General features: G+C 41.1%; 1 protein-coding gene across 1 annotated transcript; it reads left to right on the top strand.

Moving 5' to 3' along the window:
• The first annotated feature begins 415 nt into the window (after positions 1 to 415).
• On the top strand, positions 416 to 24,939 carry LOC148011990 (DEAD-box ATP-dependent RNA helicase 10-like). The gene is made up of 8 exons (XM_087668720.1): positions 416 to 501; positions 617 to 931; positions 23,298 to 23,433; positions 23,530 to 23,676; positions 23,780 to 23,917; positions 24,109 to 24,220; positions 24,296 to 24,384; positions 24,485 to 24,939. Exons 1-8 carry the CDS (start codon positions 416 to 418, stop codon positions 24,590 to 24,592), a joined length of 1,131 nt encoding a protein of 376 aa, XP_087524846.1. The 3' UTR covers positions 24,593 to 24,939.
• Positions 24,940 to 25,339: the final 400 nt, after the last annotated feature.

Raw genomic sequence — 25,339 nt, 5'->3', positions numbered from 1 at the left:
GCAGGTCTATGAGAAAGAATTGCTGGCTTTGATTCATGCGCTTTCTTGTTGGAAACACTACCTACTTGGGGTAGATTTTGTTGTCCAGACAGATCATCAGACATTGCGTTATTTCTTAACTCAGACTAAGCTGTCAGAAAAGCATATGCATTGGGCAAACTTTTTGTCAATGTTCCATTTTCAGATTGTGCATGTGGAAGGCAAAAAGAATGTTGTGGCTGATGCTTTGTCAAGGAAGCCACAAATTTCAGCTGTGTCAATTCCTTATCATCATGAGCTTGATGATATGAAGGAACAGTATGCTAATGATGAAGATTTTGCAAGGATCTTTGATCAGCTTGTCAATGGACAACATCATGAGCATTATCTTCTCAATGATGGTTTCATGTTGATGCATGGTAGACTATGTGTGACTATGCCATTGAGACGGAAAGTTATGACAGAGAGTCATTCTCCACCGTATGCAAGGCATTGTGGTATTGATGCAACAGTCAAAGCAAGGTATTGATGCAAGGCCTATTCCGGATAAACCATGGAAAAGCATAGCTATGGATTTTATCTTTGATCTTCCAAGGACACAGACAGGAAATGATGGGATATGGGCTATTATTTGCAGGTTTAGCAAACAGGCTCATTTCATTCCTGCCAGGAACAAGATAAAACCAGATCAGATGGCACGTTTGTTTATGTGCAATGTCTTCAAGTATCATGGTATGCCACAGTCTATTGTTAGTGACCGTGATCCACGGATGACAATTCTATTCTGGAGAGGCATATTTGAGAACATGGGCACAACGCTTAAGTTCTCATCGTCATTTCATCCACAGATTCATGGACAGTTAGAAGAGGCAAATTGTACTATCTTGGATTTGCTTAAGTGCTATGCGTCAGAGCACAAGTCAAAGTGGGAGCAGTATTTGCCTTTGGTCGAGTATGCATATAATAATACTGTGCATTTGTCAACAGGCAAAGCCCCTTTTGAAATTGTTGAAGGTGGTAAAAAGGTTCCTCCCATTTTGCATACAAAGGATAAGATCTTTCAAGCAGATCAGTATGTGCAGAGTATGGGTGAAATGTATCAGAAAGTTAAGCATGCCCTTGAAAGGACTCAGGCAAAGCAAAAGAAAGCTGTTGATCATGACCGTCATGAATTGTTGTTTTCACTTGGTGATTGGGTACTGTTGCGGATTGAAAAGGCACGCTTAAAGAAGCAGAAAGGCAAGGAAAGTCTTTTCATTAAGCTTAGTATGCGATACTATGGGCCTTTTCAAGTAACAGAAAAGATTAGTGATATCAGTTATAGGCTGAAATTGCCTGACAATTGGAAGATTCATAATGCTTTCCATGTAAGTCTTCTTAGACCTTATGTGGGTGACATGTATGACATTCATCCAAACGAGGACATTTGCGATGTCAAGTGTAAGTTCACTGGGTTAGCTGGAAGCATGTATGACATTCATGCAAATGAGGACATTTGCGATTTCGAGAGGGAGGTATGTCACCAGATTGTGACAACTATTACCTTTTTGTTGATTTCTTTATTACATATTTTTTTTTGTTTTTCTTTTTGGAAGGATCCCTCTTGAAATCTAAATGCCTGAGTTGCATGGCCAGTATGTGAAACGGACAGGAATGTCTAGTGAGTCAAGACTGGACAGTTAAGGTCCAGTACAAGTCTGGAAGAGACTTATGAAAGTGTATATGGACAAGTGTGTTGAAGAACTAGCCTGGAAGAGACTAGTTCAAAGTGAAGATGGACAAATCTTCAAGAGATTAGTCCATGTGGGGTCATCAGTGGAAATTCACTTTCAGTTGAGCTACATTGCAAATTTGGATGTAGCCATAGTCTGCAAAGATGGTCAGAAGATCCCCATCCCTCTACCACTTGCTCTCCCTTTCCCTGTCTCTTTCCCTCATCTTCTGTTCCTCTCCTCTCGCTCTCCTTCTCTTCAGCTTCTTTCCCTCTCCTATCCCTATCCCTCTTCCTCTTGCTCTCCCTTTCCCTATCCTTGTCTCTCACCTTCTCTTCTTCTCTATCTCTTGCCCTTTCTCTCCGTCTCTCTTCATTTCATCCACCTCTCTCTTTCTCTCCCTATTCCTATCCACAATGCCAAAGCCTCTTCATAAAGCTTTTGGTCTCTACATCACAAATCTTGCGAAGGCCTCGGGCAATGCAAATTGCTGTCATTGGATTTGCAAGTTTTGTGGAAAGAGGATGACTAGTAGCGTGATGAGGCTCATCATCCACTTGACCAAGTTGGGTGGTGAATGCGGCCCATGTCCTTCAATCCCTCAATATGTAGTGGATGAGATCATGAAGTAGTACTCTCCCCTCTCTTGTCAAAGTGGCTATATGTCATTGAGCATGGCAAAAGCTGAAGAGGAGATGGTTCCCCCCGATATGAAAGTGGATGTTTTTGAAACGCCTTCTTCTACACCTACTCCTACACCTTTTGTTAGCTCATGCGCCTCAACGGCCTTGGGCTTTGTTGCCACTGTTAGAAGCAAAAGGCCATGTAGGCAAGCCTCACTACAAGAAGCTACAGGTGGTGTTTTTGGTCCTTGTCTTTTCTCAAAGAGAGGCAAAGGAATGCGGAGATAGAGATTGCATGCACTATTATTGAGTGCAATGTCCCATTCCACTTGCTTCGTGTGGACAAGTGGAAGAGAATGGTCAAAGCCATTGCCGTGGTTGGTCCATGCGAGGGGTGGTATGGTGTTAGCGACAATGACATCCGGACTAAGAAGCTTGATGAGGAGAGAGAGAGAGAATCAATAAATCTCTTGATCCCATGCATGCGGGATGGGCAAAGTATGGTTGCACCATACTTTCCGATAGATGGAGCGATTGAAAGAGACGATGCATCATTAACATCCTTGTTTCTTCACCTCTTGGCACATTCTTCTTGTGGGTTGTGGATGTGGGGCAAAGAGGACGAAGAACTACGGGCGCATTCATAACTCACATATTCGCCAAGCTATCATTGAGATAATATTTTTCTGGTTTATGATTTAATAATTTGTTACTCATTTTATGTTTCAATATTCATAAAATGATCCATGATTCCATCATAACTCAAACCTATCCCCTCTTTCACTTGTGCCATGTAGGTTTTTTATTGCCTCTTCCTTCAGGATCCTGGACCACTAGTTTTGGTTATGAAGTTCTCAGATTAAAAACGCTTGGGGATCTTCCTCTTGGAGCTTTCTAAACTTTGGAGATTCCCTATTATGGCCCAAACCTGCAATGGCTGCCTGTGGCAAACCTGGTGGATGTACGAGCTGATGATGGGTAGTGGCATTGGATTGAGCCACTGAGCTATGCGATGTGATGCTGTGCCCCGGACTGCCCCTTAAGAGGAGTGATGGCATTATTGCTGGAGGGAAACATTTGACGATAGGAGGGCTATACACTCTTTGTGCATAGCTTTGTCATTCTGTTTTGTTCATGTCCTTTATAATGAGACAATTCTTCATTTACATTTCCAACATCAAATAATTGATTTTCATATCGTTTGACGCTGTACCTTGGACTGCCCCTTAATAGCAAGAGGAGTGATGGCTTTATTGCTCGAGGGATACCTTATGATGATAGGAAGCGCATTATACAAAATGGATGCTTTTAGAAGGATTTAACATAAGTGCAGTTGTAAATGTGGTCGATTGACTTATGAACCAAAGTATGCCCCATAAGAAAATGTCAAAGGAGGATGGTGCTCCTACATGAGGGTGGGAAGTACATCATAATTTATGGAATCTGGCTGCTTGCTATAAATTCCTCAATATCTGGACTTGTGCATGCTGGAGCATGTTTCATTTGGTTGTTCTTTCCATGCAGCTGTTCCAAGCTTCCTCATGAAAGAGCCAGTATCACATTTGCCCTTGCTTTGCTTGGGAGTGGCAATACTGTAGCATGGCTAGGAGGATTTGCCTTCCATAGAGCATTAGGTTTCCATATTGTGCACTATGTTCTCTTGTTGAACTTTGACTATTGGTTGGCCTTCTTAATGATTTTTCTGTTTTTTTAAACCTATTTCCTGTGCTTGTTAGGTAATGGAGGGTCTTGAACCTGTTTCAATCAGTGCAAGACTTGTCCACAATCATGTTTAGCTGAGAGATTCCATCAAAGAGAGTGGTGGCTGGTCTTCTCAACAGTGCGACAATTGCTATCCCGCAGCCATTCTGACCCACCTTTTGTGCCACTTCAGCGCATCTAGAGGAAGAGGGGCAGCGATTGCAGTAGCTTTTTTCTATTATTCTAGTACTTGCATCTTTTGAGTGTGGGACTGCCTGCCCATTGTACCTCACTCTCTAACCTCTCACAGCCTTGCCCCCTCTCTCAACCTGGTCTAACGTCTCTCTTAGCCTTGCTCACCATTTCCTCAGCCCTGTCTTCTGCAGATCTGAAAACAAACTCAGAAACACTAACTTTTGAAATTGGGGGGTTTTAGAAATTTGTGCTATTTTTGGTCCATCTTGCTAGAAGAGCTAAACACGTAGCGCAATTATGAAAGACACAGATTGATGAGAGAGACAATGCACAAGATGTAAATGGGAATAGGAATCCAGTATGATGAGAGTACAATGATTGAGTGCCAAAATAAAGGAGTCGTCCTACCACAAAATAGGTAGGCCAATTACCAAATAAAGAATAATGAGACTGCCCATAAATTAGGCTATAGGCACTTGTGAACTTGTGATATGACCACTTCCAATACCCTCTCTCAGAGCACAGGTGAACAAGCAATGAATAAGGATACCTAGGATGCACCATGGATACTCAAGTAGTGTGCATTCTATTCGATGTGCCTCGGTAAGAAAGCACCCTAGAGAAGAAGTCCAAATGCCATAAGCATGTCCTTTGGGCCCCCTCATGGGAAACCACATGAACACATCATGTCACTCGTCCTAGCGTGAACTTAGTGCTCGAAACACTGGTCCAAGGTTTGGATTACTAGAAGATGTGAACTTGATGACACATCAAATTTACCAATAATCAAAGAGCATCAATATGTCCTCTCTCCACCCTCATACTTGCCCCTTTTGGTTAGGAGCATGTGAGGGTGTGTAGCATCACTAGAGCTGAGATGAACCGTCCACTTGAGCCATCGGTAGGCCTTGAGTGAACAAAGATGATGTAGATATGTATGCGGTCTTGTGCCTCGCCAAGCAGGACTAGGATATCGACCTCACAAAGCAACAACATGTCTTTCATATCTTCCTTCTCTGCAAATACGATTCTATGCCACACCACTCTTGTGCCTCGCCAAGCACGACTAGGATATCCACCTCACAAAGCAACAACATGTCTTTCATATCTTCCTTCTCTGCAAATATGATGCTATGCCACACCACTCTTTGTCTTCTCCTTCATGTAGATGATCATTGTGTTGTATCGTGATGCAAGTAGAGACTCCTCCAAAGGTTGGAGCAATCAACACCTTGTTTGAAAAGCATTGGTAAGCACACAAACACTCAACCATAGCTCCATGAGATGTGTTAGAACCTCTTAATCACAAGGGCTCCGGGAGGATCATAATGAAGTGAAATGAGAATGAAAAGTACTTGCATGTTACTTTAGTCAAGAGAGAGCAGCAAAGGGAGTGTGATTCGCATGCAACAAAAAACTTGAGCATAATCAAGCAATGACACATGCACATGAGCGGTGCTCAATGAAAAAAATACATGGTGGACACAAGGATTAAGGTCCACTATTTGCATGATCAAACTTTGATCAGCTCTGCCGAATATTGTCACTAAGTAGCTAAGTTAGTGATGTCATACAAGAAACGTGTCGGTCAGCTGCCAAGAGCCCCTCAATCAAAGCATCTCAATGTGAAATCATCAATACGTCACAAATAAAAATGTCAACATTGGGCAAAACGCAAAGAAATGTTAACCAAACAATAATACCCAGCCATAGTAATAGTATGCCAATTGTTAGATGCAATAGCAAGACATGTAATCTATATAGAATGCCAGTCATCAGAAATACTAGTGGGCCGCCACATCAACCAGATTAGTTTATGTCTTAGTGAAAGTCAATACAAACATCAAATGTTGCGCAAGTCACGGACGCAATAGAATTGTCAATAGCTATGTAGCACGCACATCGCACCACAAAGCATGCATGTCGCACCACAAAGTCAACACAATGATGTTGACATCTCATGTATAGGACAATGAATCATGGATAGCCATGCAAGTCAACCCTACAAGGCATACCATTTGTCCCAATAGATATCAAACACAGATTGAGCACACATGTCCAACATAATTGACCATCAAAAACACGAGAGAGCCTTAAAGGTAAGCAAAAGAAAATGCAAACACCTTAGCTAGAAGTGCCCAACATCAAACAGAATCCTAGCCTCTTGTTACAAAAAGAAAACAAGTAGCATGAGCATGAGCATGAGCATATATCGATCAAGAAACCTTAATGTTTGATACCATGTTAGAAGAGCAAGAAAACAAGGAAGATGCTGCCATTGGAAGAAAAACAACCAGCAAGAGGTGTCCTTGAGATAATCAAGGTCCGTCGGGCCGTTGTATAGAAGAAGATAGATAGAGGCATGGTAGACGAGGAGTATTTGATGTCGAAAGGAACACGCAATGCCACGAGAAGAGGGCTGGCTGCTGTAAACGCAAATTTTCCAGCCAAGAAGAGAGAGAAAGAAGACTTGTCTCATGCTGCCCAGCACACCTAAATGGTTGCATAGGTCAAGAGATCCAGCCCAGCGAAATGCAGCAATAATTAGATCTATCCATGCATATAACTTGCAGAAAAAAAACAGCCGAAAAGGACTGTAGACATGCCGCCTTGGGCTGATTCACCAAGCACCTGAAAGGCTGATTCACCAAGCACCAGAAAGGAGGCTACCCTGTAGGAAAACGCAGATTGGAAGGGGGGGATCCTTGCAGCAGTGCAGGTCTGATCTTGCAAAATGGTGCCACCAAGGTGCAGATTGAAGCTGCCCAGCCTGTTTGACGCTCTTAGGTGCAAGATAGAAGCCGGCTAGCCTATATAAGGCCGCCGTGGTGCAAAATGCAAATGTGCCTTGGTAAATGCAGCCTAAATGGATTGGAAACAGGCTTCCCTGCCCTACTTGACTCCAAATGCAAGTTTTTACAGCACATAAGGATGACACCTGGCAAGTTTCGTCGTGGACAACACTCTCCTCTTCAAGATCTCTGTCTCCCATGCGTGGCTTTGATACCATGTGAGAGTGCGCAATAGAAAGAGGAAAGTGAACATGGAGAGGAGATAGAGAGAATGGAGGAGACAATAGGAACAATGTGATTGCAATGGCTGAAGGTACAAGGCTGCAATAGTCTGTCCCAATATGCAGCTCTACGCGTTAGTGTTGGGCGTTAGACGGTAGTAGCAGAGGGATGAGAGAATGAGGAGGGCTGGCTGATCATGCAAGATTAATGATGGATATTGAGAAGTGGGAGGGTAGGCTGCCTATATATAAGCAAAAAAGAGGTAGAACCCTAAATATGGTCAAAACCCTAAAAAATAGCCAAAAGTGTGTAAAAAAAGAAATGCACTAGTGTGCCTTCCATCAAAGTGTTAGAGCTCATAATGTCCTTTTTTGACTGAGGCTCACATACAAGAGTTAACCATATAAGACACACATGATTGCTAACAGCTTTAGCCAACCTTGTGGAGGAGAATTATGCTTTTTTTTACATGCAATTACGACTCTTTCATGGATGGGCTAGCCTTGAATGCATCAGAGTTACAACATGCTTAGTATTTTGACAGTGATGCATCAGGTCCTATCACTTCTAGGAAGTGTTTTTCCTTTTCTATGCATTCAATCCCTTTTGGCAAGAAGATATCTTGTACCAACAATACTTCTCATGCAGTTTGTGGTGTTGGCAAGGTGCTGATTATAGTAACAGATGGCACAAATTTCTGCCTTTTGGATGTTTTATGAAACCAGCCTTCCTTCTTGGAATGGGTGGTGATAACCTGATTTAAGAGTTAATTACAGCAATAAATAAATGCACATAAAATGAAATACACACTTTACCATAACATTCTTAGACAGTAGACACCCTGTTGGCCCCAAAAATTGGCACCCCTTGCGGTATTTCTTTAGTTTTCATTCAATTGGAAGGAGTACAACTCGAGATTCTTCAATCTCCTCCTGCTAACCAATTGCTCTTGCTGTCATAAATGACCAGCAAGCCTTTTGGGTCATTTGCCCCTTTATTCACCCAAGACTTCTTCTCCAATTTGACCCTTGGCTGGCCAAATGCTGCCCTAAATCAATTCGGGATGGGCTGGCTCCTGAGATCTCTTGATAATGTTCAATTATTAGCTGCTGATTTTTGTCCCTTGAGCCTTCAATCTCTCGCACGGATCCCGAGGTGGCTGCTAAACCCTATTTTTTGCTGTAAATTAGGGTTTATTGCAGAAATTACAGATCAGCCCACCAAAAATGATCGAGATCTCCTCCGAATGGCTGAGAATTGCTGAGAATGGCTGAGCATAGGCTGAAGGAGATGAGAGAATGCTATAAAGAGAGAAAATTCTGGGATTTCTCGCGAAGAACTGATCAAAATCAGCTGCTGCCTTATTGTACCAGCCCCAAATGGATGCACCAACAACAATAGGAGCATCAGAGACTGTGATCTTCAGGAGAAAGTGCATCAGCAGCAATTGCCAGCTTCCCAAGGTCAAGAATATTCAATGTCCATCACCAAAATGGTCTCCAATGGCTGGGAAATGGCCCCAAAAGCTGGCAGCAACAGTCCAACACCTCTTTCCAACAGCTCCAAAAATGAAAAAACGAGATTTCCCTCTCCCTTCAGCCCTATTTAGCCTTTCCCCCAGTTGCATGGGAAAGTTTTGCCAAGTGGCAGCTTTCTTAATCCATTTTCAATAAATTTCAGCCATTTAATTAATTTTTAGAATTAATTAATTCTGAAAATTAATTTAGCCCTTAATCCATGCCTAGAAAATTAACCTTGCCCATCCAAAAATTAATTGGCTAGGCTATTTGCAACCCAAAGTGGTCCCATGCATTAATTGAACCTTGGGTAAGCATTAATCCATTAATTAATGCCTAGTCCCTAGTGTCACCACTGACACTTAATGGCCAATTAATGGTCCTAGCGACAAACTGACACCAAAATTTACTTAGAATCTAACAAGTGTAACTTGTTACAACTTTTGCCTTTGACACCCATCTTTTTCACAGGGTCCTTGGGCCTTCAATTGTAAAAAAAGTAGCTTGCACCTCACATGTGCTTTTAATTGCACATTTGATTAATCCTTTAATCAAATGTCAATTAAACATAAGCAAAGCATCAAATTTTCACGTCCTCGTGACATTTTACATGTGTCGGACGTTAACAAAAACTTGCTTTCAGTGTTTGCTTTTAATAAAAGTGGATGCCATTCCACTTCCTTAGTTTACACACTTCATTTAGGGGTTTCCATTGATAGCCCCAAAAAGGGTTGCTATTCACATTTTGGTCACTTTTTAAGTTGGTGCCCAAACAGTGGTGCACCACCCTAGACAGGTTATGCCTGTAAATAGGCTGTCACTTCATTCATTCCATACACCACTTCAGTCATTCACCACCTCTATTTCTCTGTCACTTTGATACTTTTTCCTCTCCACTCTACTACTGCCCATACCCCTATTAAAGGACATCGCAGTTCGTAGTCACCCTCCCTCTTCTCCTTCAGGTGCCCTGTTGCCTTATTATCAGGTTAGCATTTCTGCAAACTGGTGATCTTTTTCCCTTGCTTTGGCAACATCTCCTCTACCCACCAGGTGTCATTGTATCATTACATTTATTGCATCTAGAGGCTTTCCACCAGCTGGTGTTAGCTCCCATCAGCCTTAGCGACTTGCAGTGACTTGCATTTTACATTTGGAGGTCTTCCCTTAGCCAGGTGTCAACTCCTAGTATGTGGTGACAACATTTGCATGTGGCAACTGCCTCCTCACTCTTGCCTTTGACACACTTTGGGATTTGCGTTTTGTTGCCTAGGCTACTCCCCGGTATCTGACTATGGTTTTCTCCCTTGACAGATGGTGATCATCTTCCTTATCTCCGATGGCATTAGAGGACTGCGATTCACTCCCTCCACAGTTGTCCTTCACCTTCTAGTGATTACTTCGATAGCCCACTGCTTGGAGGACTGTGTTTTACTCCCTTCACTATGCAAATTCCTACGGATGCTATCGCTTGAGTCAGGCATGACAGTGCAACCATCTTCTAAGCTTTGGTTCCGTTGTATTAGCTTTTCTTCTCATAGCATGATTTAGTGTATCATCACCATGTGCTTCTTGTGTTTTTGAGTTTTTCTTCTCTCTCAATGTTTGCTGTACACACTCTGTGTTGCTTCCGCAAACCCTATTGTCTCTCTGCATGGTTGTATATTTTGACAGTATTGGCATCTTTGAGGACGACGAATACATTTTGCATGATAGAGCATGATTTTGCATTGAGGCTTTCTTGGCACTTTGTACAAAGACTTCTTTCTTTCAGATGATTATGTGAAGAGATCTAACAATGCATTTTTACTTGATACACTCACTCATGCAATGAAAAATGCAGAGTTATGCCTTGGTAGATATGGATACATGAGTTTTGGTAGTCTCATGACTCTTTAGAGGTGTTAGATTATTGATGCTTTTCCTATTTTGGATACCCAACCTCCCCATGCTTGTGATGGTTGCATTCTTGGCAAAATGTATCGGTTTGCATTTAGGAAGGTTGGTGCAGTGCATTTATTGATGACTACTCTAGATACACTTGTGTATATGGCTTGAAGGCCAAATTGGATGCGTTTATGTACTTCCAACATTTGGTTACCAAATTGGAAACTGAAATCGGTTTGGAAGTGCAAACTCTTCATACAGATAAGAGGGGTAGAGTACATGTCTAAAGCTAAAATTAGTTTGGAAGTGCAAACTCTTCATACAAATAGAGGGGTGGAGTACATGTCTAAAGCCTTTGAGGCTTAGTTATTAGACCATGGCATTGCACATCAGTCTACAGTGAAGATGGCTTCTCACCAAAATGGAGTAGTAGATTACAAGCATTGCACTCTTATGAAAATTACTAGATGCATGTTGAAGAGCAAAGGGCAGCCTCATAGATTTTGGCTTGAAGGCCTTGTGTGTGCAAATCATGTTTTGAATTGTGCTCCTACAAAAGCATCAAATATAATTGCACCATATGAGACATGGTATAGCAAGAACCCTAGTGTGGATTACTTTCATGTTTTCGGTTGTGTTGCACATGCACATGTACCCAAAGAGCTTCGTGGAAAGCTTGAAAGGTAGTAAAATGTATTTTTGTTGGGTATAGCATGGAAACCGAAGGGTACATGCTATGTGACATTAAAAGTGATATTTAATGTAACGTTAAGGTCACAAATATTGAATGTGACATTAAAGTGACATTTAATGTGACATTAAGGTAAATCTAGGGGAACACGCACGAGGATGACCGTCCGGGCTCTTGGGCGCCCGAACGGGGTTAAGGGGAGCCTAGAGAGTAAGAGAGTCCAAGAATAGTAGGACTCACCTAAAGTGGACGGCTGGCAGAGGAAATGGGGAGAGAGGTGCCAGCACTTATCTAGGCGAGGTTGGGAGGAGAAACGGATCACTCGTGCTCACAGAGGAGAACTATTTTTCTTCTGGCTTCATCGTTTTCTTTTGGGTCTTCTGACATTGGTATCAGAGCATACAGGTTTAGTCGTGTGGATTTCTGGAGCCCTTCAACGAAAAGGCAGTCGACGAATTTTCAGTAGTCCCGCTATCCATTCAGTTGACGAGTTTCATACGTCACGCAGGAAATTTCAGTCGACGGGTTTTTCTTCGTCGACCCGTCACGGATCCGTGAAGTCGCTGGTCAAAGGTGTTGGGTGACACGTCATGTAAAGTTTGACGTGACGTGTATCTATGTCACGTAACTTATCGAGGGGGCAACTACCTTTTCACGGAACGCCGTAGGCTGAATCGTGGGCCACCGAATCCTGGTTCACGCCCGTCCGTGAACACCCCTCCGTACACATACCAACGAAACACACATTCTTCTCCTTTTCGCAGGGTGAAGCTGAAGTTATTTTCTGATGCATGTCTGATCAATCGACTGTGCGTTTGGAATTTTTCTTATTAGCCTCGACTGCATTTACATCATAAGTACAAGCTCAGCAGAGAGCAAGTTCAGGAAAGGGGCATTAATGGCCTGCGTGATTATTAAAAAAGGGGGCTGAATACTAGCCGTTTCTGCAATGAAGCTCCATTTCCTGTGTGACCGACTTTGTTCGGGCGATAAACTTTGTTCCTTACTCTTCGGGTTTATTTCCAAACCAGCAACAACTGCCTGCCATTAAAATCAGGGAAGTACTTTACTTTGTATGCAAATTTCTTATCTTTGCTTTCCAATTCCAGTGTATTAATGGCAGAAAAAGGGAAAGAGAGAGTAATGGAAGGTTCTAGTTCTGGGGACTAACCTATGGTAGATCCCCATGAACCAGAAATACAAGAAGAACAGTGGGAAGAATTTTTTGCTACACGAGAGCAATTTGATGATCTTACTGCTCGTGTGCAAGATCAGGGGGTTCAAATGGAATTTTTAACCCAAACACTCACTGAAATAAAATCTCAATTAACTTTATTGTTAGAAAGAGATAAAAATAAAATAGAAACCTCGGATGTCCTATCTTCATCGAAAGATTTAGATGTGACTATGTGAGATCCTAAGGAACCCCACCATAAATTGAGGGATAATCCGGTTTTAAAGGATATGAAACCACCTCAATTTCACGGGGAGGAAAAAGATAGAAATAAAGATACCATCTTTAATTTCCTCCAAAAATGGGAAGATTTACATAAACTAAAAAATACCCCACCACATCTCCAAGCACTGGAGGCTAGTTTAACTTTGGGGCCCAAATCATATAAGTGGTGGCGAACTTTAAAGGAGGCAAATAAAATATCTGAAACTTGGGCTCAATTTGAATCCGTCTTTTTGAAAGAATTCCTTCCTGAAAATGAAATGGAAAGAAATTGGGAAGATTGGGATTATGTCAGACAAAAGGGAAGACCCCTGCTGACATATCTGGAGGAATATCGTGAGATAATTCTCAAATTAGAAGGAATAGATGAATTCCAAAAAACAAGAGGATTCATTAGGGGACTAGATAAAACATGTAAAAAGGACTTTACCTAAGACGCTAGAAGAGACAATTAAATTTGCATTAATTCATGAAGATAGTATGCGTCCAGGTACACTCACTAGTCTCACTGATACGGAGCCCAAGTCTAAGGAATTGGAAACCTCAAAATTTGTGGGAAAATTTAAAAGAAAAATGCCATTCTTTAAGGGTAAAAAACAACCTTTTGAAAAGAAACCATATGTGAGGCCAAAGTTAAGTCCTGATGACTTTGATAAGGCCAAAAAAGAAAAGTTGTGTTTCAATTGCCTATCTCCTAACCATGCTGCTTGGAATTTCCCTCAAAAGAAAAAGGGGGAAGACAAAGGAAAGGATAAGGACAAGGGCAAGGGAAAATAAAAACAAATCTATGTAGTGCAGACCTTAGAATTGAAGGGGCATGAAAAGTACAAATCTTTAGAGGTCTTGCACATGGATGTACAACATAAGTGTTGTATGTCAACTTCTATGTGGCAGCCTACTTTTGGGCCACATGATTTACTTAGAGTACATGGATTGATAGCTGGAAAGAGGGTTAGAGTCATGATTGATGACTCTGCCACACATAATTTTATAAATTATGCACTTGTCAAAAAATTGAAACTTCCCCAACAAAAGAGTGGGCATCAATATGTTGTTCGTATGATGCAAGGCCAAGATAATAAAATATGGATACAATGGTATCCAATTTGGAAATTGAGATTCAAGGATATAAAGATAAACTTGATTTCCAAATTATGAACATGGAAAGAGCTGATATTGCTCTAGGGAGGGAGTGGTTATGGGGATTGGAACCATCCTTAAAACGTAGTTATCACCATAATACACTGGAATTTGAAAGGGATGGTAAGACTTTTATCATTCAAGGTGAACATGAAGTATCTGATAATCCTTTGCTGTGTTCTATTGAAGTTCAGAAGCTGATAAAGAAGGAAGTTTGTGAGGTATATATGTTATGGTCCCTTCCTGTACAGAACACTTTTACTTTCTGTAATATAAAGCAACAATTTTCTTATGTTTGTGAGTTGAATGTTAATAATGAATTAAGTAGTTTGTTAGATGATTTTAAAGATGTGTTTCCTTCTGATTTACCAAGTGGCCTTCCACCAGATAGGGGTGATATAAATCACCCAATTGATATAAATAAGGATACACACCCTATTTCTAAACCACCATATAGGTTAAGTAAAACACAGCATCAAGAAGTTGAAAGACAAATTAAGGATTACCTGGATAAAGGGTTTATTCAACCCAGTAATTCACCTTGGGCTTCACCAATTTTATTGGTAAAGAAAAAAGACGGTTCTATGCGATTTTGTGTTGACTATAGAGCACTTAATAAAATAACGGTGAAGAATAAATTTCCTATGCCCAGAATGGAAGATCTTTTTGATCAATTGCAAGGGGCAAAATTCTTCACAAAGATAGATTTAAGATCAGGTTATCACCAAGTAAGAATTAAGGCATAAGATGTTCCCAAAATAGCATTTCGTACTAGATACGGGCATTATGATTTTTTGGTGATGCCTTTTGGCCTCACTAATGCACCAGCTACCTTTATGAAGCTGATGAATAGTGTTTTACGGCCCTATCTAGGACATTTTGTAGTAGTCTTCTTGGATGATATCTTGATCTTTAGTAAATCAAGAGAAGAACATTTGGAACACTTACAATTAGTATTCCAACTGTTAAGAATACATTCCCTTTATGCGAAGAAAACTAAATGTGAATTCTTTGCACAAGAGGTCAAATATTTGGGGCATATTATCTCGAAAGAGGGAATCAACATGGATCTAGAAAAAGTAAGGGCAATTATTGAATGGCCACCTCCAAGGAACCTGGAAGAGCTGTAGATCTTCCTAGGTTTATTTGGATTTTATCGTAGATTCATTTGAGATTATGCCAACATAGCTGTTCCAATGACTGACCAACTTAAAGGGAAAGGAAAAAGTTTTAATTGGGGAACAGACCAAAATGAAAGTTTTCAAAAACTTAAGGTAGCTATTGCTACATCTCCAGTATTATTAATAGTGGATCCCAATAAACCATTTGTGGTTGAAGCTAATGCCAGTGATAAGGCAATAGGCGCGGTCTTATTACAAGAAGGTCGACCAGTTGCTTTTGAAAGCAAGAAATTAGACCGTGCAAAACAGAATTATTCTGTTTATGAGAGGGAGTTGTATGCAATAGTACATGCAATGAAGAAATGGAGGCACTATCTGTACGGTGCCAAACTTTTGATTTTATCGGATCATGAAAGCATTAAGTGGCTTAATGATCAACCGGATTTGCACGGGCGTAAAGCCAGATGGGCCGAACTCCTCCAAGAGTTCGACTATGAGATAAGATTTAGAAAAGGAAAGTATAATATAGTAGCTGATGCACTCAGCAGAATGCCCATCATTAATGAATTGAATTTTACTCAGTTCACTTCCAACTTGCTTGAATCTTTAAAAGGGAAATGCCAGGTTGATCCGGCATATTCCAACATATGGGAAGCAATAAATTATGGGGATCCAAATGAAAGTGCTTCTACTGAGGAAGGAATATCTGAGGATGTTCAACAAGGAAATGGAGCATCAGGGGTTGCTCAAACTCGATTCAAGTGGAAGAATTTTACCATTGATAATGGTTATTTACTCTACAAGGGTAGGGTATGTGTCCCAAAAGATACAGAAATAAGGCGCCAGATACTCTTTGAGTGTCATGATACCCCTGTCAAGATTGTGGGAGAGAAGAAAGGAGTCTCACTTGTAGCTTTCTTGCTTGTACAATGGGGGAATACACACAAGGGTGGAGGCTAAAAACAGTTTTTTTTTTCTTAGTTGTGTAAGCCAAAAGAACTCTGGTACAAAAAAATAGAAGAACCCTATATATGGGTCTCAAACCAAACTCAACTAACTAAGGTGGCATACTAACTGAGCCACGAACTAGAGTAGATAAGGATAGCTGTCATGTAGCTATTATTCATGGGCGGTGTACCAATCGCATCTGCAGCTGACACGTCGGTGACATAAATGCACAACGGTCACCCTGGCATATCACGAGTGGAGCTCGATATCTCAACACTCCCCCTCGAGCTCAATCCCAATTTCTGCACACCAAGCAGGTCTCTGAACTTGCACAGCTTCTCTGTGCCCAATACCTTCGTGAATATGTCAGCTACCTGATCCTCTGTGCTGACATAAACTAGATCAATAAGACATAGTAAAACCCTCTCCCGCACATAGTGATAATGCACCTCAATGTGCTTTGTTCTAGCATGATAGACTGGGTTATTTTCCAAGTATATACTACTCATGTTGTCACAATAAATGACAACTGGCCCATCTGTAGGCTGATGCATATCATAAAGTAGCTTATGCAACCAAGCTACCTCACATGCAGCCATTGCTGTACCCCTGTACTCAGCCTCTGTGCTTGATAAGGCAACTGTAGGCTGTTTCTTGCTGCTCCAAGTGACTGCAGCACTCCCAAAAGAGAACACATATCCACTGGTAGATCGTCTATCAGAAATGCTACCAGCCCAATCAGCATCAGTGTATCCATGCAACTCTATTTGAACCCCAGTCTCATAAAATAGTCCATATTGCAATGTGGACTTCACATACCTGAGTATGCGTCTAGCCGCATCCAAATGCGGTTTCCTTGGAGCCTGCATAAACTGACTTACCAATCCAACAACATAGCTCAAATCTGGCATGGTAATAGTCATATAAATCAAGCTTCCTACTATGCATGTGTACATAGTAGGGTCTTCCAGAAGCTCACCTGCATCTGCGCTCAGCTTCACATTCTGCTCCAAAGGAACTGAAATAGGCTTACAGCCTGTCATCCCATATTTGGACAGCATGTCCAATCCATACTGCCTCTGCAAGAGCTGTATCCCACTTGGTGATCTAATCACCTCAATGCCCAAGAAATAACGCAGCTCTCCCAAATTCTTTATCTCAAACTTCTACTTCAATAGCATTTTCACATGAAGGATATCTTCATCACTGTCACTTGTCATAATCAAATCATCAACATAGATGACAAGTAGCATAATACCTTTCTCTGTTTTTCTCACATAAAGTGAGAAGTCTGCCTTGGAAATCTGAAAGCCAATAGTGACAAGATACTGTCCTATCTTGTCAGACCATGCTCTAGGTGCTTGCTTCAAGCCATACAAGGCTTTCTTCAACCTGCAAACAAACTCAGGATGAACAGCATGCACATAACCTGGTGGCTGCTCCATATAGACCTCTTCTTGCAAATCACCGTGCAAAAAAGCATTCTTTACATCCATCTGATGTAAAGACCATCCCTTTGATGCAGCCATAGCAATGACTGCTCTTACGGTTGCCATCCTTGCAACCGGAGTGAATGTTTCTTCATAGTCAATGCCATATGTTTGTGCATACCCCTTGACTACTAATCTTGCCTTGTATCTGTTCACAGAACCATCTGCATTGTGCTTCACCTTATAAACCCACTTACAGCCAATTGCATTCTTACCTTTAGGCAAAGGTACCAATTCCCATGTAGCATTTGCTTCCAAGGCATCCATTTCTTCATCCATGGCTTTCTTCCATTTTGCTTTTCCCATGGCTTGCTCAAAAGAAGTGGGTTCTGGTTCCTGTATCACTTTGACCATATATGCATAGTGAATGGCTGTAAATCCATCATATTTCAGCCTATCCACAGGATACCTAGCTCTGGTAGACCTGCGCAAAGTAGGTTCACTCCCAGGTGCTCTCAAAACATCCCTGGTCTTCCTTACTCCAGGTGTAACAATAGAAGGAATACCCAACTCATCATCAATGCTCTGTTCTGAGCCACTGGATTCACCATCCACATAAGAGTGACCTGCATTCACATCAAACATGGGCTGATCTACCTTCTCTTTTCCTTTTCGTGATACCTGAATACCACTATCTGCATTGCTTTGAGAAGATTCTCTTGATCTAAATCTTCCTGTCCATGGCGAAGAATGTGAACCACTACTAGAGGACGCTCCAGGTCCACTAATATTTTGTGACAGCTGCTGTGAATTCTGTGCAGCATTACCATTTTGTGCATCTACATCATCAATCATATTTACTGGTTTATACCAGCTACTCATCTCATCAAAAACAACATCTCTGCTCACTGTAAACTTACGAGTAGAAGGGTTATAGCATCTATACCCTTTATGCTGCAGAGAGTAACTAATAAAGATGCACTTCTCAGCTTTTGGATCCAACTTGGATCTCAACTCATCTGGCACATGTACATAGGCAATGCAACAAAAAATTTTCAAATGAGAAATATCTGGTTTCCTACCAGTATACCTCTCCTCTGGAGTCATCCCATGTATTCCTGCAGTGGGAGTCCTGTTCATTATATAGACTGCTGTAGCAACTGCTTTAGCCCAGTACAAATCTGGCAAGTCTTTTTCGTTGAGCATGGCACGAGATACCTCTCCAATATGCCTGTTTTTCCTTTCTGCAATTCCATTTTGTTGTGGGGTATGACTACATGAATATTGCTGCTTTATGCCATGCTCCTGCAAGAACCTTGCAAACTCATTTGAGAGGTACTCTCCCCCTCCATCTGACCTTAGGCATTTTATTTGCAGGCCTGTTTCTTTTTCAACCATAGCTTTAAGAGTTTTGAAATACCCAAAAACTTCACTTTTCTTTTTCATAAAATACACCCAAACTTTTCTGCTATAGTCATCAATAAAAGTGACAAAATAATGACAGCCTCCAAGAGATGCAGCTTTAGTAGTCCACACATTAGAGTGGATTAATTCCAATGGCTTCTTACTCTCTTGAACATGTCTAGGAAATGGTTTCCTTGCCTGTTTTCCAAACTGACAGGCTTCACATACCTTATGCATTTTTGCAACCTTGAATTTAGGCAATCCTGCAACAATATTTTGGGCCTGCATTGATTTAAGTCGCTGTACATTAACATGACCAATGCGTTTATGCCAGATATCAATATCTGCAACTACACCGGTCCCATGTGCAAACATTGCTGCACTCAATTCAGACATGTCTGCATCCAATGTAAACATTCTGCCCTTCTTCTTTCCTTTTGCTATCAAGCGACCTTTATTTTTCATATCCTCAACAAAGCATCCATGAGGATTAAATCTGACCTGCAAGCCCTGCTCAACCATTTGACCAACAGAAACCAGATTCTTGGTGATATTCGGGACATGAAATACATCGGACAGGTATTTCTTTTTCCCGTCCTGCATAGACAAAGGAATTTTTCCAATCTGCACAATAGGATGTGCAGTATCATCACCAGTCTCCACAAATCCTGGTTTTTCCATTTGCCTTGCATCCTCCATCCATTCTGCATGACTTGTCATGTGGTTTGATGCACCTGAGTCAACATACCACACATCGTTGCTTTCTTCTGCACTTGTCATAGAATTGTTCATGTGCTGCACCATAAATAAATGCTCATTTCTGTCATCACCCTGTCTACTAGAAGATGCATAATTCCCTTGTTGCAATTTCCCATTCATGATGTCATTCTGCTTTTTATAGCAGTCTTTAGCCATATGATCCATTTTACCACAGTAGTAGCATTCAACATTGCTGTTTGCATTTTGGCCTCTTTGCCATCCACCACGACCTCTTTGGCTCCCCCTGCCTCTAGAGTTACTACGTCCTCCTCCATAGGACTGGTTTTCTTGAGTTTGCTGCATATTCTGATTTCTACCACGGCCTCCAAATCGGCCTCCTCTACCTCTGCCTCTACCTCTTCCAGCATTTGAGTAGAAGACAGTTTCTTTGGAAGTTCCTCCTGAAGAAGATGCACCACCATTTCTCTGCTCCTCAGAAATTAGAAGAGCAATCAACTCCTCAAAATCAGGAAATCTTTTACGAACTGAAATGGATGCCCGAAACTGTGCATAATCCTTTCCTAGACCATTCAAGGTCACAGAAACTAAATCATCATCTTCCACTGGCGACCCAATGGAAGCAAGTGCATCTGCAATCTTCTTCACTTTCATGTGGTAGTCATTGATGCTCATACTTTCTCTTTGCACATTATGCAACTCTTGCTTGAGCTACATTTTCCTAGCTTGCGTATTTGTGCTATACATTTTTGACAAAGTATCCCATGCCTCCTTTGGCGTACTTGCATCCTGAATATGCACAATCATAGAGTCTGAAATGCTGATAGACAGCCAGTACATAACTTTCCTGGCTCTCTCATGCCATGCTTTAAATGCCTGCATTTGCTGTTGATTGGGAACATCAGGAAGAACTGGTTCTTCTTCATTTCCTGCAACAAATTCCCAATATCATTTTCCCATAAGGAAATTCGTCATTCTAAACTTCCATGCCTGGAAGTTGTTCTTGTCAAGCTTTTCAGTTACAATCTGTGAAAGAGAATCAGACGCCATTACAGAACACTGCAAAAAATTCTGTCACTGCAAAAACTTAGCTTCACCCTCACAAGGGCAAATCTGCAAAACTGGCGAAAGTGGTATTTGACCACACAGTCACTTCCTAGTGACGATTTTGCATAAACAGGAACCAAGGATGATTCTGAAACTCCCAATGTCTCTGCGCACAAGCATATGATGCAATTTCTACAGTAACTTTTCACCGACCTGTAGAACAGTAGTCGCATAGCATAAAACAGGGCCTTTTCCTGAGTGCGTGCAAAAAACTTCCGCCTCCAAAACAGGCCCCGAAACGGTCTCAAATAAAAAAAACAGGGTTGCCAGGGGCTAAAGCCCTCACCCGCAGCATATACTGCCCTCTTGCTTCACCGCGAAGGGTGTCTCAACCTGAGACAATGCACTCTTGCAATTTTCGGCTGTGCTACCTGCAGAGATCTGCTCCCAAAACAGAAAATGAAAGCAATACTGCTCCTCTTACCAGAACACCGCGAGCTTGGCTTGCTTTGTTGAGCTCCTTACCATGAACAAGGCTCTGATACCATGTCAAGATTGTGGGAGAGAAGGAAGGAGTCTCACTTGTAGCTTTCTTGCTTGCACAATGGGGGAATACACACAAGGGTGGAGGCTGAAAACAGTTTTTTTTTCTTAGTTGTGTAAGCCAAAAGAGCTCTGGTACAAAAAAATAGAAGAACCCTATATATGGGTCTCAAACCAAACTCAACTAACTAAGGTGGCATACTAACTGAGCCACGAACTAGAGTAGATAAGGATAGCTGTCATGTAGCTATTATTCATGGGCGGTGTACCAACCGCATCTGCAACTGACACGTCGGTGACATAAATGCACAACGGTCACCCTGGCATATCACGAGTGGAGCTCGATATCTCAACAACCCCTAGTGCGGGACATCCAGGAGTTAATAAGACTTATAGTCTTATTAAAAGACAGTTCTTTTGGCCTGGAATGAATAAGGACATCCTTGACTATGTGGTCAAATGTAATAAATGCCAGGTTAATAAAGCTGAAAGATTGAAAATGGGAGGACTTCTCCATCCACTAGAAATTCCTTCGGGAAAATGGGAGAGTATCTCCATGGACTTTATTGTTGTTTTACCCAGAACACAGAGGGGGCACGACTCTGTGTGGGTGATTGTGGATAGGTTAACCAAAATGGCTAGGTTCATTCCAACTTCAACTGATGTTAAAACACCAGAATTGGCTAGATTGTTCGTAGAGAACATATACCGATTGTATGGCCTTCCGACAAATATGGTTTCTGATCGGGATAGAAAATTTGATAGCCAATTTTGGCGTGCGGTATTTAGGAAATTGGATACTAAACTTAGCATGAGTACGGCGGATCATCCGCAAACTGATGGGCAAACTGAAAGGGTTAACCAAATCCTTGAAGATATGCTTAGGGCATATGTAAGTAAAAGGCAAACTAATTGGGAAGAGTATTTACCGATAGCAGAGTTTGCATATAACAGTGCCAAGCACTCTTCCACTGGATATAGTCCAGTTATGTTAATGTATGGGTTTCAGCCCAGAGCTCCTTTTGCAGTAGGACTGCATAAGGAAAAGGTTCAGGCAGCTAAAGACTTTTTGGAGGATATGAATAGTATGTTAAAATTTGCTCAAGAAAATATTAAAAAGGCTCAAAATCGAGCTAGAGCATATGCAGATCCTCACCGAAGAGACATCTCCTTTGAAGAAGGAGAATTGGTCTATCTTAAGGTGCTTGAACAAACTAAAACTATGAAAAAGGGACAATATCCAAAGCTTTCACCAAGGTATTGTGGTCCTTTCATAATACTTAAAAAGGTGGGAGAATTGGCTTACAAGCTCCAACTACCATCCAGTTTTTCATGTAAGTAAATTAAGGAAGAAGCTGGGTGATTTGGATAATTTAATCTTAAATGATGACATTGAGGAGCTATTCAATGACCGATCTAATCCACATGAACCAGAAAGAATATTAAATGTTCGTAATAGACGAACCAAGAATACTATTTATCAAGAATGTTTGGTTAAGTGGAAAGATTGTTCAGAAGAAAGCTCAACATGGGAGTGAGTAAGTACTTTAAAGAAAAGGTTTCCCGATTTACAGTTAGACCTTCCAAGTATCGTTTTCGAGGACGAAACCGATTCTTAAGGGGAAGGAAATGTGACATTAAAAGTGATATTTAATGTAACGTTAAGGTCACAAATATTGAATGTGACATTAAGGTAAATCTAGGGGAACACGCACGAGGATGACCGTCTGGGCTCTTGGGCGCCCGAATGGGGTTAAGGGGAGCCTAGAGAGTAAGAGAGTCCAAGAATAGTAGGACTCACCTAAAGTGGACGGCTGGCAGAGGAAACGGGGAGAGAGGTGCCATCACTTATCTAGGCGAGGTTGGGAGGAGAAACGGATCACTCGTGCTCACAGAGGAGAACTATTTTTCTTCTAGCTTCATCGTTTTCTTTTGGGTCTTCTGACATGCTATGAAACCATAGTGACAGGAAATGGTTGGAACGGGCCCCCGGAACGCAGAAATGGTGCTCTCGCCCAAAACATAGCCAGACATGTATTAGATGTACACAGTTCCTTTTGAGTTCTGGAACATAGCCACTTTTCATTTGCAAAAATGCGAAGGTTGTTCTGCTGTTTTTTGGAACGGAAACTGCATTTGAAGTTTAATTGCATGAAAATTGGAGGGAAATAGGTGTCTTCATAGTACCAGTTTCAAAGGTCTTACACTAAGGCTTGTAAGCATAAGGTTTCAGGTTGAGGTGTCTTCAAAGTACTGCACAGTTGAAACGCTGAGGCAAGAATACATGTTTGTTCCGTCTGCTCAAAAGGTGTGTACATGTCCTCCAACTGCGAATATGAAATTTTAAGTTTGGATCAGTTTTTTATTTGCACCTCTGCACTTGACGGAAACCATTGACTGACAGGACTGCTGCCTAGCATTTATCTTACATGAATTGGCTGGAAATACGACAATGGTCTTTACGAGGGAGTGTAAAGCTACCAGAAGACTGTCTTTAGTTCTCCGGTATCTAGGCTTGGGTGTGATTCCAATAAGTGGGCAAATGAGCCAGGTGTCCGTTTCTTTACCACTTAAAAATGTATCTCTAATTTCATCCTTTGCATGCTTGGAGAACTGAAAACAAAGAAAAACAAATGTTTTTGTTGCCACGGCAGGCAAAAAGGTTAGGATATTTGAATAAATTCAGATCTGGAGAGTGTGGAGTTTTGATCTGCACCGACGTTGCTAGTAGAGGGCTTGACATTCCAAATGTCAGCCTTGTGATCAATTATAATGTTCCTGAGTATCCTAAGGTTTGTTTACTCGGCCCTTCCACCCCATATCAGAGAAAAATGCATGCACATGCAGTTCCATTCAACATATAATATGTTTCCATCTTCTTTCTCTCATCTTTATATTTTCAGGTGCATACTATTAACTTTCTTTTTGGTGTCTTCTATTTGTCAAATTGACATTCATCTAGATCTTATTTTGTGTTCTGAAGGATTATGTACATAGAGTTGGGAGGACTGCACGGGCTGGTAAATCTGGCAGAGCTATTACAATTGTAACACAGTATGACATTGAGAGCTTTCTCCGAATCGAAAATGCCATTGGTACTTTACTCTCCTGCATTTGTAGGTAATGTCTTGGGATTTAAGTTCCAATTTTGACTACTTTCTCTCTACCAGGGATAAAGTTATCAGCATTCAAAGCAGAGTTAGATGAGATGGTTATGTTTCAGAGTAGTGTTTCTGATGCTCAACGGATAGCAATCAAGGTCAAGTGCACTCTTTATGTTTCACTATGTAGGTCTTGTTAGTCTATTAGTCTCTTTGCACAGTTATTTGCTCTCTCTGAATTGTTTGTCGTATTTCCAGCATATGCATGAGAAGGATGATAGAAGTGAGCACCAACGCAGACGCCAGGAAAGAGATAATAATGGAATTATGATGAAGTACACTGCAAAAAAGAAGAAACATGTTTAACTCTAGAGATGAATTATGTTTCATTGTACATGGTGAATATATATTGGAGAAGCTTTGTACAGTTTTGTGTTGGGAAGTGTTATTTCTCTGCACATATCATGCCGTCTTACCTGGGCATTGAAATTCACATATATCCATTTCTACCTTCTTGAAGGTGGAATTGTTCTAACCAACTTAAGGAGGTGCCATTTTGATTTGATGGCCTTCCACCCATCCAAGGGCCCTCAACTTCTAATATTAGAACCGCAAGTTTCACTTGTACGATATATTTCAAATTTGCCCTCATGGAATTGCAAAACTTTTGACAGATTTTAATTGGAATGACAAGAACACTTGCTTTGGATGTTAATTTAAGTTTTTTCATCCAAGAACAAAACCTTAATATGCTCACATGTATGACATATACATGATACAGATACTAGTTGAAAATAACATCACCATGAAACATTTTACCTTGACATGTTGCAAGTCGAGATGGAGTTTTTGATACAAAACATTTCATCTATGACAAGGATGAACTTAAATTGGATCGAAACGCTAAAGAAGGGCATTTTCAATGTGCAAGGGGAGTCATATTATTATGCATTTCCTTAAGGAGTTTAAGAAAGGGTTTAATGCAACCTTGAACTCTTTCATGCCTCTTTAAGGCTACCAAAACGCATTTCATGGGTGACCATGACTGAAGACGGATTCTTACTAGATTGAAATTATGAAGTTTAGATTCTATACTGAAGAATACAATTAGAC

This window comes from Lygodium microphyllum, chromosome 27, assembly GCF_053477565.2.
Source record: "Lygodium microphyllum isolate KBCC chromosome 27, Lygodium_microphyllum_v1.1.10, whole genome shotgun sequence".
Lineage (NCBI taxonomy): Eukaryota > Viridiplantae > Streptophyta > Polypodiopsida > Schizaeales > Lygodiaceae > Lygodium > Lygodium microphyllum.
This window is presented reverse-complemented; position numbering and strand designations above follow the sequence as displayed.

Excerpts from the sequence above, each read along its gene's own strand:
- LOC148011990 (XM_087668720.1), top strand. The coding sequence starts at position 416 with ATGCCATTGAGACGGAAAGTTATGACAGAGAGTCATTCTCCACCGTAT. Across the intron at positions 502-616 it reads GATGCAACAGTCAAAGCAAG|GTTTAGCAAACAGGCTCATT; the intron begins GTATTGATGCAA and ends TATTATTTGCAG. Across the intron at positions 23,677-23,779 it reads TAAGTGGGCAAATGAGCCAG|GCAAAAAGGTTAGGATATTT; the intron begins GTGTCCGTTTCT and ends TTGCCACGGCAG.